This window comes from Protopterus annectens, chromosome 14.part0 (assembly GCF_019279795.1).
Source record: "Protopterus annectens isolate FY-2018-M chromosome 14.part0, PAN1.0, whole genome shotgun sequence".
In the NCBI taxonomy this organism is placed as follows: domain Eukaryota; kingdom Metazoa; phylum Chordata; order Ceratodontiformes; family Protopteridae; genus Protopterus; species Protopterus annectens.
In genome coordinates this window covers 753,081,486-753,097,240 of record NC_056748.1, presented here as the reverse complement: position 1 = coordinate 753,097,240, position 15,755 = coordinate 753,081,486, and the positions used below count along the sequence as shown (strand labels likewise).

The following is a 15,755-nucleotide window of genomic DNA, read 5'->3' as shown; positions in this document are numbered from 1 at the left end:
GAGTCCTTGCATATTTGTTTTTCTAATACTACGAACTTTTGTAACATAGTGTCAATTACTTTTGAACATGCATATGTAGGGGAACCCCTACTGCCAACCAAGGGTCTCATAGGTGGGCTATTAAGATCTTTGTGCAATTTAGGAATTCCAAATAAAGATGGAAACCTAGGAAATAGGGTGGTCATATAATTAAGAACTATTAAATCAATACGTCCCTCTATAAATAAGTCATTCAAACAGCTTTTTATCAAATTATAAGCCCTATTGACTTCAGATCTAGAACTTTGTTGGTAAGTATCACTGTTCAACAAACTGTACATACGATTAGAGTAATCTACCTGGTCAAAAACTACCAACTCACCACCTTTATCGGGTTTACAAACCCATACATCCTGCGTTTGTATGTACTTGATTAGTTCCAATTCACTGGCATAATTACCATCAAAGTTAGAAAAATTGTTCTTAAAGGAGGCTATATACCTTAAATCTAGTTCACACAATTGCTCAAATGTTTGGAGTAAGGGATGTACTGGAGGGTTGAATGTACTAGGAATTCTAAACATGTCACTCATTGAATCCACAGTATTAATAAACTGTAACTGAAAGTTCAGTTTCCTTGTGTACATTTTTAGTTCCATAATCGATTTGGCTATGTCCATACGTTGACATGGGACATAGGTGTGACCTTTTGCCATTAGTTCAACCAAGTCACCAGGAATCTCACTCGAAGAAAAGTTATACACCTTGAAGTCACCGCTCTTATTATAAATGACCTTGGGTTGATCCTGTGTTTGTATTGCAAGTATGTTACTAGAGGAATTTAGATAGTCAAAATTTAAATCATTAAAGTTACTTGGTGAGTCAAGTGCAACCTCAACACTACTGATGGTAACAAGAGGAGAGATACCTGAAGACTTACTTATGGTGTGTTGTAAACACTCAAAAGTTAATTCTGCAATCTGCTCGAATTCTGAGTCCTCTTGTTGCCTACACCTGCTTTCTGTTGTTTCAGTTTGGCCCCTAGCACATTGTCCTTGTGAAAACCCCCTTGTTGTTGACCATATTGATTTGGTTGCCTCGTGCTGTAATTATAATTAACACGTGGAGCATTCTGTAACCTCTCACTCCTGCGTAATTCATCTTGATTATTAAATTCCGGACCTGTATCTCCAAACTGGTCCAGCTCATCCAACCCCCCCCTAGGTAGAGGTTATTGTTTTAATTTAATAAAATGCTCTCGGACTTGGTATATTTACTTAGGGGGTGTGGGGGACTAAGCCCCCCACTTTTTTATAGCTTGGAAGTTTGTTAGTGTGGCAGGGTCAAACAAATTCTTTCCCGATGAAAGAATTTGCTTACCTGGCCATTCGAGATTTTCAACCCTTAGCTGTCGACGTTTAAGTGTTCAACAAGCTAAGCAGTCGATTAGATATTTATTATTTATTTATTCAACATTTGTTTGCCAGGATAGTATGACTGGACAACAAGTGTCTGCTTTCAGCGGAGTCCTGGGGAGAAAAACTCCATACGTTTACAGAGAGAAGAAAAATTTACAAAAGAGACATTACAGAGTAGTAACTTACAGATTGTAGACTTTACAGCCATTAGTACACAATAAGAGGATATTCCCCCTTTTGGTTGAAAATACAAGTGTACAAAATATACAATGAAATTAGATAAGAACCTGATAGAGCATTGCAAGATATTTCAATATTGAATAAGAGTATATAAATGTTTAAGTTTTCCATATATACATTCAAGCAAATTTACATGTAAGAGTATACATACATATATATGCATACGCATACATACACATATATACATACATACACATATATACATATACAAACACACACACACACACACATATATGTATATATATATATATATATATATATATATATATATATATACACATATACACATATACATATATACACATGCATACATATACACACACACACACACACACACACATATACACACACACACACACGCACACACACACACACACACACACACACACACACACACACACACACACACACACACACACACACACACACACACACACACACGTACATACACTCATATATAGGTTATTGCTCACACATGAATAGGTATAGTTAGATGGTGTTGTTTGTGTTGTCCAGGGCAGATGGGGTGTAGAAACTGTAAGTGGATGAGGCTTCAGGGGGTCAATTACAGTTCCATAGATGGTTGGTGAAGAGGTATGTTTTAAGTAGGCTTTTGAAGGAGGGTGTGGAGTTTTGTAGTCTGAGGTCAGGGGGAAGATTGTTCTATATTTTTGCTATTTCATGCCAAAATAGTGATTCCCTGGAGTTATTTTTGCATGTGATGGTTTTGATTAAGGCTTTGTTGGAGGACCGAAGTTGTCTATTTGAATTGCAGAAGTTCAGCATGCCAGTCAGGTTGGGGGGTTTTGGGATAGTACAGAATTAGATGAGCTAGGCTGAGTTGATGGTACCTTAATAGGTTCAGAAATTCAAGCCAGTGCAAGGCTTGTAGGGATCAAGGCAGTGGTGGGATCATGATTTGGCACTGATAGTGAATCTAGCAATTTTGTTGTAACAGATGGAAAGTTTATTAAGGTCAGTTTTGTAAAGATTAGTTAGAATTCGGGATGCATAAAGCAGAGTAAATAGGAGGTGGGTCCTAGCTACTGCAATTCCAGATTCAGTGGTTAGATAACTTTTACAGTGATAGAGGGAACCTAGCTTTTTGTGGACTTTAGTGATGGGTGTTGATATGCGCTTTGTGAATTTGAGTTGCTGGTCAGTGGTAACTCCTAGGAGTTTAGCCTCGGTGACAGGGGTGATTTGGGTTTTGCTGGTGGAGAGTATAGAGAAGGTAAGGTTGCTCGTTTTAGTAGAGTGGAATAGCATTAGTTGTGTTTTCTTGGGATTTAGGAAGGCTTTTTGCTTTTTTTGTTGGAGAAGTTGGATGTTGGGTGCAGAGCATATGAGAGTTGTGTCATCAGCGTATTGGACTATGTCAGCTTTAGAGGTAGCTGAGTGGAGTTGGTTTGTGAGGATATTAAAAAGAAGGGGTCCTAGGATTGATCCTTGCTGCATGCCTAAGGAGGTTGGGAGTGGGGGGATAGAGAGTTATGCCATTTGATGGATTGTTGGCAGTTATCTAAATAGCTTTTAAACCAGAGGAGTGTGGAGTTGTTACGACTGAGGTCAGAGAGACAAGATAGTAGTTTATTACGTGAGACTGCATCAAATGCCTTGGATAAATCTAGGAAGGTAGCTGAGACAAATCCTGTGGTAGTTTATAGTATTAGTGAATTTGAGTAGGGCAGTGGTGGTGCTGTGGAACTGGGCAAAATCCATGTTAGGTCGAGGTGAGAAGGTTGTTGGTGAGGAGGTAGGAGAAGAACTGGTGATGAATACATCTTTCTAGGATCTTAGAGAGAGGTGAGAGAATTCCAACTGCTTGATAGTTGGAAAGGTATAGGGAGGGGCCACCTTTGTGGAGTGGTATGATATATGAGGTTTTCCACAGGAGTGGAACAGTGTGTTCGGAGATGGATCTATCTATTAGAAGTGAAATGGGATAGGCTATAGCTGTGGATGCAATTTGGAGGAATTTGGCATGAAGGTTATCGGCTGCAAGGGTGGTTGGTTTGAGTTTGGCTAGGAGTTTTTGGATAGTAGCGGTAGGAACAGACTTAAGTGTGGAAGGTATGGTATTGATTTGGGTCTGAGGTGGTTGTAGGGTGTTGGAGGAAGTGATGTTTAAGAATTTGAGTATTGAGGAGGTGAAATAGTTATTAAAGCTGGAGGCTATGTCCAGGCCTGTACCTGTTATATTGGGTGCGGGAGTCGTGGTTCTTCCGGGCTGTATGATGTTATTTATTGTTGCCCAGAATTTTTGCAGTTTGGTACTGTATTTGCTTCGTTGAGTGATACAGTAATTTTGTTTATCAAGTTTAACCTGCCTTTTTGCTTTGTTTCAGAGCTCATGAAAGTTTTGCCTAGCTTCAGGTGATCTGGTGTGGCGCCAGGTTTTCCAGGCTTTATCCCTGGCTCTATGTAGGGCTTTTGTGGTTTTCTGGAGCCAAAGGGTGGGGTTGCTATGTATCTTGATAGTTTTTAAGGGGATATTTAGGAATGTGGAAATGAAGTAATCAACTGCTTTGTCTTGTGAAAAGATTTAATGGGAGACCAGTTGCAATGTTGCAAGGCTCTTATGAAGTGGTCTCTAGGAAATTTTTTGTTAGAGCAGGTTTGTAGAAGGGAGGGAGAGTTAATTATTTTAAGTTTTTGCCTAAGGATAAAAGTGGGGCTGTGATCACTCAGAGAGTTTGGTAGGGTGCTACATTGATGGGCAGTATTTGGTTGATTTGTGAGGATCCAGTCAAGTATAGATTCTCTTTTTTGGCCTTATCAAAGCATGTGGAAGTATCTATAAGTTGGGTGAAGTTATATAGGTTAATGTGGTGGGTTGGGGTGGGAGAATGGATGCAGTTCCAGTCAATGTTTACATCATCTAGCGCAATAGTTTCTTGAGGGAGGGAGTATGAGGCCCAGTGAAGTATGGATTCTAGGGATAGTTAGGTTGTCACCTGGGGGTATATAGATACCCAGTAGGTTTAGGTGCTTATGTTGGTTAAGAGAGAGCTTTGCAAATAAGAGTCTCTGCATTGTTGAAGCTGAGGGAATCTTTTTGGAGGAGCTGGAGTTGTAGGTTGGTTCTGTGAAGTAGAGCTAAGCCTCTGCCTCTTTTATGTAGCCGGTCTGCCCTGAGAATGTTATACCCAGTTGGGGTGATGGAATTATCTTTAATATGTGGTTTAAGCCACATCTCTGTGATGAGAATATCAGGGTTATATAAGGAGATGGCAGGGTGAAGGTCTTCTGTTTTATTCATGATACGTGGGTATTCATATTTAGTATCAGTAAGTTGGTGGGTTTGTGCTTAGCTGGCTAGTGATGTTTGCATGGCTTATTAGCAGAGGTTGCTGGCCCGGGGTTGGGGTGAATGTCTCCTAGTAGTAGCTGGGTAGTTATACAGGTGATAGGTTTTAGGTATTGGATGATTAGGTAGTGAAATTGTAGACTTGGTTGCTTTTTAGATGGATAGGAGTGGTACATGGGAGGGGCATGGTATATGGGGGTGGCATGTATATGATGGGGTATATGCTTGGGTGAGTGGGGATGATAGTAATGTTGTGGGTTAGGGTGGGGAATTTGGGTTTGATACAGTGAGAGATTGTGAAGAGATAAGAGGTGCTGATGGTGGCTATGGAGAGGCAGGTGAATAGGGAGTTTAATCCCAGGAGGGTATAGTGGAGATGAGACTAGGTGTAATGAGACATAGTGGGAGTGAGGTTGTGAAGTTAAAGGAGGTATTTATACTTGGTAAGAGTGTGAGTATGATATATGGGTGTGGATATTGAACTGGTAGGTGGGCTGGAATGCTGGGAAATTGAAGGGCATGTGTAGATGGTGCTGATGGATGTAATTATTGGATAATGGGTGTTTGAAGGGAGGATCTTAGTAAAGGAGGTTACCAATAAATTCAGAGTATGTAGGGGTGGGTGAGAATTGGGGGCAGGATAGGGGAGCAGAGTGAGTCTGTAGGGCGAACAGAGCTGAATGAGCCAATCAAGGTATGTGCAATTCAAAAATTCAAAAATCAGTTGCTCAGAAGTCACATCTATAGCATCTATTGTTACCAATGCTTTTTCTTTTATTTTTAAAGGAGTGAAAGTCCTTTTTAATTTTACCAGTATAATAAAATAATATTAATTTACCAGATAATATAACAATACTATAATAATATAACATTATATAATATAATATAATGTAATGTAATATAATATAATATAGACCCTTATTTTCTGAATTCAATCCGTAATGATTTGCTACAAAAATCACAATTGTATGAGAAACACACCAAAACACTGAGGCAAAATATGGACATTCTGCAGAAAATCTGTACAATGGAGAGATATGTTTCTGTGCAAAATACCAATGGGTAGGCTTATGTTTGTTTGTGTGCAATGTAATGTAAAGCTGTCAGAATGCTGGCATCCAGAAACACTGTACATCATCTGTACCTATGTACTGATAGTACTGGGTTATCTTTTTTTATTGCCAAGGTTGCATGCATTTAGTCATCAACACCCTCATGTCCCATCAGGCATCCTGCAGTTTCTCTGTGAAAATGTTAAATAAAATTATCTCAATGTTAGCAATATAAATTCATCCAGATTGAATTTCATATCTAATTCTGTAAGTGCATTACAAACTATTACATGTTCGGAAAACTTATGTACTTTAAAAAACACTATATTTATTTTTCATTAAAATTACCATATTCTGCATGTTAAGCTAGAGTCTTTATATGCGTTTCTTATCCCAGAGTTACAAAGGCAGTAACTGTAGTGTACACAGATTTTATACAGTGGATCTGTCACTGCATATTATTGGCTTGTGCGCATGTAGTACAATTTACATTTGTCCTACTGACTGAAAACATTGCAAACTGAGGGAAACACTAGGTAGCACACATTAAACCACAACATTATTTAAAGTTAATATGTTTATTTTCTAAAAGAATGCTGATATTTAACAACAACATACCAGAGTATAGTCAGAAATAATTCATATATTTACCTAGTTTAATCACTTAAGAACATTGGAATATACTAGGCAAATAATCATTGGGAGCTTAGATGCCCAGACCCTTTTGAAAGAACTTAATATTACTCTGCAACCAAAAAATGTATGTACCTAGGGTCAAACCCCTATCTTTTCTCATTGATATTGCAAATTCATGGCCATGATTGAGTTTACCAATATTTTCATGATCTAACATCCCTTCCACCATGGGTAAAATGTAAGTTACTCATTTGCAGTCATACTGTATTCATTAATTCTACATGTTTTTATTCCTATCACCCTTTATTATCTATTCTTCTTACATTCAGTAAAATTTTGCCCTTTGTTCTTGTGTTATTTGTGCTCAATATGTTTGTTTCAGTATTATCCATGATGCTTAAAAAAACATGTGTTGCTCCTTGTTTTGATATACATTCAACAAATATTGAAAGAGCACCTATCTGCTTTAGCTTTGAAGATGTACAGGATAATGAAATATGAAATGCAATTTCAGAAATAGAGGTTAAAGAGAATGTGAGGGAGAGTTCTTTTTTTTTAAATGCAATCAGTGCAGGAAGTTGTATCTGTGGAGGTGCTGTTATGTACAAATGTACTAAAAAATAATTGAAGCTGTGTTATTTTGATAAAAGAACTCCAAGTCATGCACAGGGCCCCACATGCTAATGTAAGCACTGCATATTTGCACACTGGAAGGATAAAGCAGTTTTTATTTGCCATCACTTTGACTGCTTCTGGGATTTTGATTAAAGGCTTTACATGTAACACTGTCAGAAAACTATGGTACGTTTGTTGATGGTGGTGTTTAAACTACTACAACAATTATACAGACATTATTGAAATTCCATTTGCAGAAACCAGTTAAGAGCTACATAATTTTTAAATCATTCCCCATGTCAGTAGTATAAATCTTATCAAAGGACAGTGGAACATTCTCAAATTAATGTACTGAAAAGGTTCTTTATAGCATTGTTATACTAACTCTGTAATTACCTTTCCTTTTCTCTAGGTGTAAAAACACATACTTGCAATACAAACCAGTGGACCAGACATTATGGAAAATATTTTGTTATGGATTTTCAATTTAAAACTTGAGACGCTAAGATATATCACAATCCAGCATGGCGGTATTACAGCTTCTGTCCTGGAAAACTGTGTGGAAAGCCAAAACCTAGCACTGTGCATACATGGACAGAGCTTAGACAGAAGGCCAAAACCTAGCACTGTGCGTATATGGACAGAGCTTGGACATTTCACTGAAGCATTATTCTGAGCTTAGTATTCCTTACAAGCTGCCGTAAACTAAGTCTCACTATAAACTGAATGAGCAGATGACATTTGGAACTGCCATGGCATATGCAGGTGACCCCGGACAAGCAGGAATAACAAATGGGGGCTATTCAAGTATCTCATCATCCCGTGGAAATACAGCAACACGTTACCTGCTGAAAAAACAGTACAGGCAGGCAACTGCACAAGCTAGAGGAAGTCGTTCTTCTTCACCCATGGGACGGGTCATCTTAATAAATTCTCCTATAGAAGGTAAGATTATATTATTGAACTGAGAATCAGCACACAACCTTCCCTGTGTGCATTATTCTTTTACTTACAGGATCAATATTAAGTTAGTCTAGGGGTCATGTATATTAGCAAACTGCCAGTGTGACCATCATACATGGAAACCTCCAGAATACATTAAAAATGTGCAAAATTAGTGCAAGACTCTGCACAGTTACACTGATTGTAATGTCCTTTTAAAAAGCTGGACGAGTAGGTACTGTCAGTCTATGGAGCAAGTCTGCCCTGAGCTGAATATCTTAGGTGAAAGCATTGCCATAATTTAGAGAGGGACATTGTTCTGTCATTTGTACTTGCATTGTATTTATGAAACATCTCAGCTAGTTGCTTTTTGAACAGCCTTAATCATTTGTCTATGTTATTATAAGTACACAACACATTCTGTTCCAGAGGACCAACCTGTAAACCAGCTGCCAGTGTTCATAATATGACAAGACCTTGATCTAACCTTCCCTGTCAAGAACCGAGGTGCAGCCTGCCCTGGTGAACCCCAAATATGAGTAATAATGTTCAACAATAATATTTAAAGATAAAGAACATTATGCACTTAGCAATTTTGATTTTGCACAAATAGCTTACTACTTTAAAGGGCTGGTTGGGGGCAGTGATCCCACCAAATGTTATGGAAAATTTGAAGAGAAGTTATGCACTGTGAATATTTTTGCATAACAGAAATGGGAGAAGAATAAATTTGTTTTGCCTTTTATAAGAATTTTTTTTCCTTCAACTTTTTGCATTGCCCAATTATTGTATTATCTTTTTACAGGCATTAGGAAGATTGTAGTATATAGATTTTATCCCTTTTCACTGGCAAGTCCAAATCAATGTAGAGGCACTTCACATGGGCCTAAAATGAAAAAAAATTAACAAAAAAGCATGTCATAAGTATGGTGGTTAGCCATATTAACCTAATTACACACACTGTTTTAATAAAACCAGTTATCTGCATAATGAATCACCATTGTTGTTTTTTCTTTTTTTATATAGTCCTTTAAGCAATACCAACTACCCTGACATCAGGTGTCAACTCAAACAATCACTAACACAACATAAATGCAGCTGCCATAATGATGGACATACCACTTAGTCAGCTGAGCTTCAAACAGACAATTATACTTTCCTTATCTATCTGCAGCCTCTTACAACTTTGAGTGTGCACTTAAAATGTAAATCTACTTTCTCATTCTCTGAAACGCTGTTACCTCTGACCTTTCTGTACGAATAATGATCTGTATTAGAATGAGGGCGGTACAGTGGTTAACAGTGTAGTCTCACAGCAAGAGGTTCCCTGGTTCAAGTCTAGGCTGGGGTGCCTTCTGTGTGGAGTCTGCATGTTTGTGTGGGTTTTCTCTTGGTGCTCTGTTTTCCTCCCAGATTCCAAAGACAGGCATCTGGAGTATTTCTCCCCAGGCCTCTGCTGAAAATGGTCTCTATCCCAGTCTGACTTTCTTGGTAAACAAATGTTAAATAAGTAAAATGCACACTACCTCACTCTTGCACATTTCCTCTTTGTTAGCTATTCTTTTATGCAGAGAAATATTTTTGCTTTTCTTGATATTACTACTTTTTATACCACCTAGACTGAGCCTGGAAGTGGGCAAACTCTGATCAGTGATCTACCCCGGAAACAAAATGTAAATAAAATGAATATATTTTTTTAGTAGTGGTAAGCTTTATTTTTTAAAATGAATATATTTTTCTCACACTTACTGCTTATCCTTCATAGTTATAATTGATTTTTCAGCAGCGCATTACAACAGAACAATACAAGTAGCAGCAGTTGCTGGACTCATAGCCATAAGACAAACCATGATAAATCTATGTACTTGAGAAGGAAACATTTAAACTGTATGTAACAGCTTTAACACCCTACTCCTTGTTGCACAACTGTGCCTTTATCATTCAGTAATTTGGTAGAGGAAGTTAGAGAACTTGTTCATTCTCCTATAATTGGTGCTGCACAATATTCATTTAGTCTACAGCACTCTGATAGATAGATTCAGGCAGATTACATTAAGCATACAGATTACTCAGGAAAACTGGGTGTTGCAAACTGGTTGCAACCATCACTCCATGGCACAGCAGGATGAAGTGCTTACAGTGACCCAGATGATCTAATACGGACTAGATTTCTGGGTGCTGGAGAAATGGATGATGGATTGAAAGGGTTAACTAGTAACTTAGCCTGACACAGACCCATAGCTTGGTCATCTATCATCTGGTGAAGTATCCTAATGTGGTGCCCCTCAACTCTAAGTTGAAAAACAAAAAAAAAAAAGATCCAACCCCTGATCCAGCATTCCTCATCTAAGGCTCAGGAGCAAGCTAGGTTCATTTTGCCTGATCTGCATTTCTTAACTGTAAGTTGTGAAGCAAAACAAACTATAGCCCCCCATAGTACTTTCTCTTCTTTAAACTGAAGCAAACCACTTGCTACAAATCAAGCATCTCATTACAGCTAAATACAACAATGAAGCTTCAGCCCACGACAGAAAATGCATTTCTGGTATTCATTTATTTCTGATTGCTGCTACTGCACTACACCACACAAGGAGTACTAAAGTGCTTCAGTAAATGCAGTATTAGCATAAACATAATGGTACTGAGGACCACACACCCTGACATTTTGCACCCAAGGTGGCTGCCCCCTTTGCCCCACTGTAGCTGTGCCTTTGGCCTGATAGATGTGTTTCCACATTACTAGCCAAATGTCACATGTACATTTCTGCACATCCAGTGAATAATAACATGCAAGCACACTGACTGGTGAATGTGCATGACTATGATCCTTTGGCCTGTCAGCTCTGACCTCAGTATTCAACTAGGTGCCAGTAATGCAGTTAACCAAGCTGCTTCACTCTGATATTGGTGTCCCATTGCCACCATTCCTTGTTGGTTCCTTTAGTGAGTGCATCACTATTTGATTTTAAATCATCTAGCTTCCAGCCAAAACTTTTTCTTTCTGCATCATGAAGCTACAATTTAAGAAATACATTTTAATATACATTTACTTGCACTCTTTTATTTCATTCAGTTTTAATTTACCTTAGATAATGCATTTTTAATAGAGCAAACTGCACAACAAATTAGGTAACAGCCGTAAATATGCATAAAGGAAATTCTGTAATCTTCTATTGACAACGTAATATGAGGGTAATTGATAAAGCATCAATATTTTATCTATTTTTATTTATAAAAAATATATAATATGTGTATATGCAGGTTCTCTATTATATCAGCGAACGCTTAAAATAGCAAACGCTATTTGATCGACCATTTTATATTGAAACCGCGAAACCCCGAACACACAGAACAGCAGATGTTCTTCATCTCACATTGCTGCAGTCCTTACATATGGGTAGTCCGCTGTCCTCGGTCGGCCCGAATACCAAAGTATTAGGCTGACGTCGGTCATGGGCGCTCAGATCTGACATCAGAGCATCAGGGTATAAAAGCGCATGACCGACGTCATATCCTCAGTCTTTTTTGCCGCATGGTCCGATGCAGAAGCAGCGTTGCAAGTGCCGTTCGGCGTTCTGAAATTTTCGTATTCTGAGTTTCAGACCGAAACCAAGTTGGGCTAAGTACCCGTTGGGAATATTTTTGTTTTTCTTGCCTCAGTTAATTCCGGATGTCAGAAAAAGTGAATAATTGTATTTCTTGTGGGAAACAGATACCGCATAGGGATTATCACTCTCTTTGCATTCCTTGTTTGGGACGGACCACGACGTTGTCGGGTGTCGGTTTTGTGCTAGGTTTAATAAGCGCACTATAAAAAGAAGGTTAGATTGTGCTAGGTTAGTCTTTGGTAAGTGGTGTAATTATAATGCCGCCGGATCCTCCGACGCCCGCTTCCGAAGAAGCGCAAAGACAAATCCTTGAAACCTAGACAGGTTGATTCGTCCGTTCGGACGCCGGTCCTGCAGAAACTACAGTGGAGCAGGTGGATCCGGCTGAAGTTTCTGTTGAGTCTCAGGGGGAAACTTTGATTTTGCAGGATGTGGCCTCACAGGAGTCAGGTCAAGCTGAAGGGGCCTCTCAGGTTACTGTTCTCCCTTCTATGCCTAAGGTGGTTAGGCCTTCTGCTACTATTTCTAAGGCTTCTTCTAAGGGCAGGTCTGTTTTGCCTTCCTCTGGTGTCCCTCCAGGTACTTCAGGGTCTGTGCCTAAAAAGCACATGCTTAAAATGGCAGAAGATTTGATTACTTTAATTAGAGGTTCTATGCCCCTCCTGATAAGAGGCCCAGGGTGGAGCCAGAGTTGGAAAGTTTGGATCAGGCCTCAGATGACTCAGACTCTTCTGCTGAAGATATTCAAGATTTTCTCCCTTATTCGGATTCTGATGCAGAGGATTCCACTCCTTCTGCTTCTCCTCCAGAGGATTTATCATTTTCAGAAACTCTGCATTCCATGAGGGAGCATTTTAAGTGGGAAGGACAGGATTTCTCTGATTCACGGAAGAGGCTTAGGGAATTCTTGTTTTTACCACAGCATAGACCCTTGGCTATACCTCCTGTTTTGGATGTTGTTCAAGATGTTTTCTCGGAGGCTTCCCTTAATCCAGATTCTTTGCCTCCTGCGCCAGTTAAACCGGACAGGTATTACAGGGTGCCTGAGGCTCATAAATATTTGTATAAGAGTCCTAGGGCGGACCCAGAAACTATTAGTCAGGGGCCTAAGGGTGTTAGAGCTTCTGTTGTAAAGAATCCGGTTCCTCTAGATAAGGAAGCTAGAGCTTTGGATAGATGGGGTAAGAAGGTGTATACCTCTTCTACTTTAGCAATGAGGGCTTTAAATTGCCAGTTTCATATGTTGAAATATCAGAATTTCCTCCTCTCTCAGCTAAAATCTAAAGTGGATGCTTTGGCAGAGGGCATAGAGTGTAAAGAATTGCAGGATTTAGTACATGTCTCTGAACAGGTGGGTAAGCATTCTTTGCAGTGTGGTTTTGATGCTGTACAGGCCTCTTCTAGGGTGGCTGCCACTGGTTCAGTTCTTCGTAGGCACGCCTGGCTTAAGGATCAGAATTTGTCTGAGCATGTTAAAACTAGAATTCTGGATGCCCCTTTACAGTCTGAAGTTTTGTTTGGTCCCCCTGTGGAGTTGGTTTTGAAGAAAATGGAAGACAAGGCTAAGTCCATGCAGACTGTTAAAGATTTTTTGCAGGTGCAACCTCCAAAGTTTAGTAGAAATTGGCCTACTAAGGGGTGGACCTACCCTTCTTCTGATTCTCAGTCTAGGGGTAGATCTAGACGTGGCAGGGGCAGAGCTCACAGAACCTTCAGGCCTAGAACTTGGAGTTCACCTGCACAATCTGCAGGTGAGGGCAGGGGCCAGTCTTTTCGTAAACAGGCCCAATGACCTGCATTTTCAGCTGCCAGATTCTTCTTCCCTGGCAGCTCCTTTGGGAGGAAAGTTAGCACTCTTCAAGCAAAACTGGCTTTTAGTCACCCAGAACAAATGGGTATTGGACATTATAAACCGAGGCTACAAGTTCTATTTCCATACATTGCCTCCTTTCAAAGGCATGCCAGACGTTCCTCCTCGGCAAAGGATAGAGGCTCACAAGCAGATTTCTTTACTTCTTCAAATAGGAGCTATACAGCCAGTTCCTCTGTCAGAAGTGGGACTAGGATTTTATTCTCGCCTGTTTCTAGTACCAAAGAAAGGGAACACGTGGAGACCAATTTTGGATTTATCTATCCTCAACACTTATCTGGACATTCCAAAGTTCAAAATGCTAACGTTACAACAGCTTTTACCTCTGTTGGGAAAAGATCACTGGATGGTAACTCTGGATCTCAAAGAGGCTTATCTTCATGTTCCTATCAGGCCCAGTTGCAGGAGGTACCTGCGTTTCCGGGCTGGAAATTTACATTATCAATTCTCTGCATTGCCCTTTGGCTTATCTACTGCGCCCAGAGTGTTCACAAAGGTTCTGGCTCCAGTGATAGCCTTTTTCAGGTTAAGAGGAATACAGATTTATCCTTATTTGGACGATTGCCTGATTATTGCACAACACAAAGACGAACTTCTGCAGCATCTACAGTATGTGATGGTAGTGTTAAGATGCCTAGGGTATTCTGTGAACAAAACAAAGTCCAGTCTAGTACCCTCTCAGGACATGTGCTTTCTGGGTGTGAGACTGAATACAGCTTCCCAGATGGCCTTTTGACCCCGGACAAACAAAGAAGCCTTTCTCTTTATTTCCATCAAATGTCTCTACAGTCCAGGCTGACTGCAAGGACAGTCCTTCAAGCCTTGGGGTTCATGGCATCTTGTATTCTGGTGCTTCCCAATGCCAAACTGCATATGAGGAAGCTTCAATGGTATCTCAAAATGTATGGACACAACACTGCCAAGATCTAGACACTGTCATTCAGATAATACCTTGCATTCAGAAAGAATTTTTGTGGTGGGCTCAGGAATGTCACCTAAACAAGGGACTCTCTGTGACCCGACCAGAGGCGAGTCAGATTCTAACGACAGATGCCTCGGACAAGGCTTGGGGAGCACACCTCAATGGAAAATGGGTGCAAGACACCTGGCCTGTCAGACGTCAACATTTGCATATCAACTTGAAGGAGATGTTAGCAGTCCAATTTGCATTGATGGCTTTCAAGGATTTACTTCACCCAGGACAGGTGTTGATTCAAACAGACAACACTACTGTCATGTGGTACATCAACAAGCAAGGGGGAACCCATTCTTACCCTCTTTGCAGGCAAGCGATGATTTTGTGGGAGACTGCTCTCAGTTTACACCTCAATCTTCAGGCAAGGTTTCTACCAGGAGCACAGAACTCCTTAGCGGATGTGTTGAGCAGACAAATTGTGGATCCTCACGAGTGGAAACTGGATCCTCATGTGTTTCAAAGTTGACAGTGTTATGGGGACTCCAGACATAGATCTGTTTGCTTCTCCACTAAATTACCAGTTGCCAAAGTTTTGCACAAAATGTTTCATCCCACAGCTTGGAAGGTGGATGCTCTATCATTCAGTTGGAGCAATCTTCATGTCTATGCCTTTCCACCTCTGCCTCTCATGCCCAAGGTACTCCTGAAGGCCAGAATAGACAAGCCATCCATGATTCTGATAGCGCCGGATTGGCCTCGACAGCACTGGTACCCACTACTGAGGAGTTTGGTACGGGAGCCTCCATGGCCTCTGCCTTTGCTTCCGCATCTTTTGTCTCAGGAGGGCAATCACTTCCTCAATGTCAAGATTCAGTCTCTGCATCTCACAGCCTGGCATATTCTGTTTTAGACCCTGGAGGGTCTCAGCTTCCACAACAAGTTTTGAATGTTATTTTGGAGGCCAGAAGGCCTAGTACAAGGAAAGTTTACGCTGATAAATGGAGGAGATTTTTCCTTTGGAGCAAAGCGAAGGACTTTGATGTTTCCAAGCCTGATTTAAGTGTTTCTCTTCAATATCTTACTGAGTTATTGGACAAGGGTTTGTCTTTCTCCTCGATAAAGGTTCATGCTGCAGCCATTTCTGCTCACTATGACTGTGACCCTCCTTT

At 40.1% G+C, this 15,755-nt stretch overlaps 1 protein-coding gene across 1 annotated transcript in view; it reads left to right on the top strand.

Annotated features, from left to right (window-relative positions):
- Window positions 1-15,755, top strand: part of PDZD7 (PDZ domain containing 7) — an 809,774-nt gene that overhangs the window by 12,762 nt on the left and 781,257 nt on the right. Inside the window, exon 2 of the mRNA XM_044056491.1 lies at window positions 7,663-8,195. Within this exon, the coding sequence (XP_043912426.1) occupies window positions 7,985-8,195 (211 nt within the window). The 5' untranslated portion in view covers window positions 7,663-7,984. The remainder of the gene's footprint in view (window positions 1-7,662; window positions 8,196-15,755) is intronic.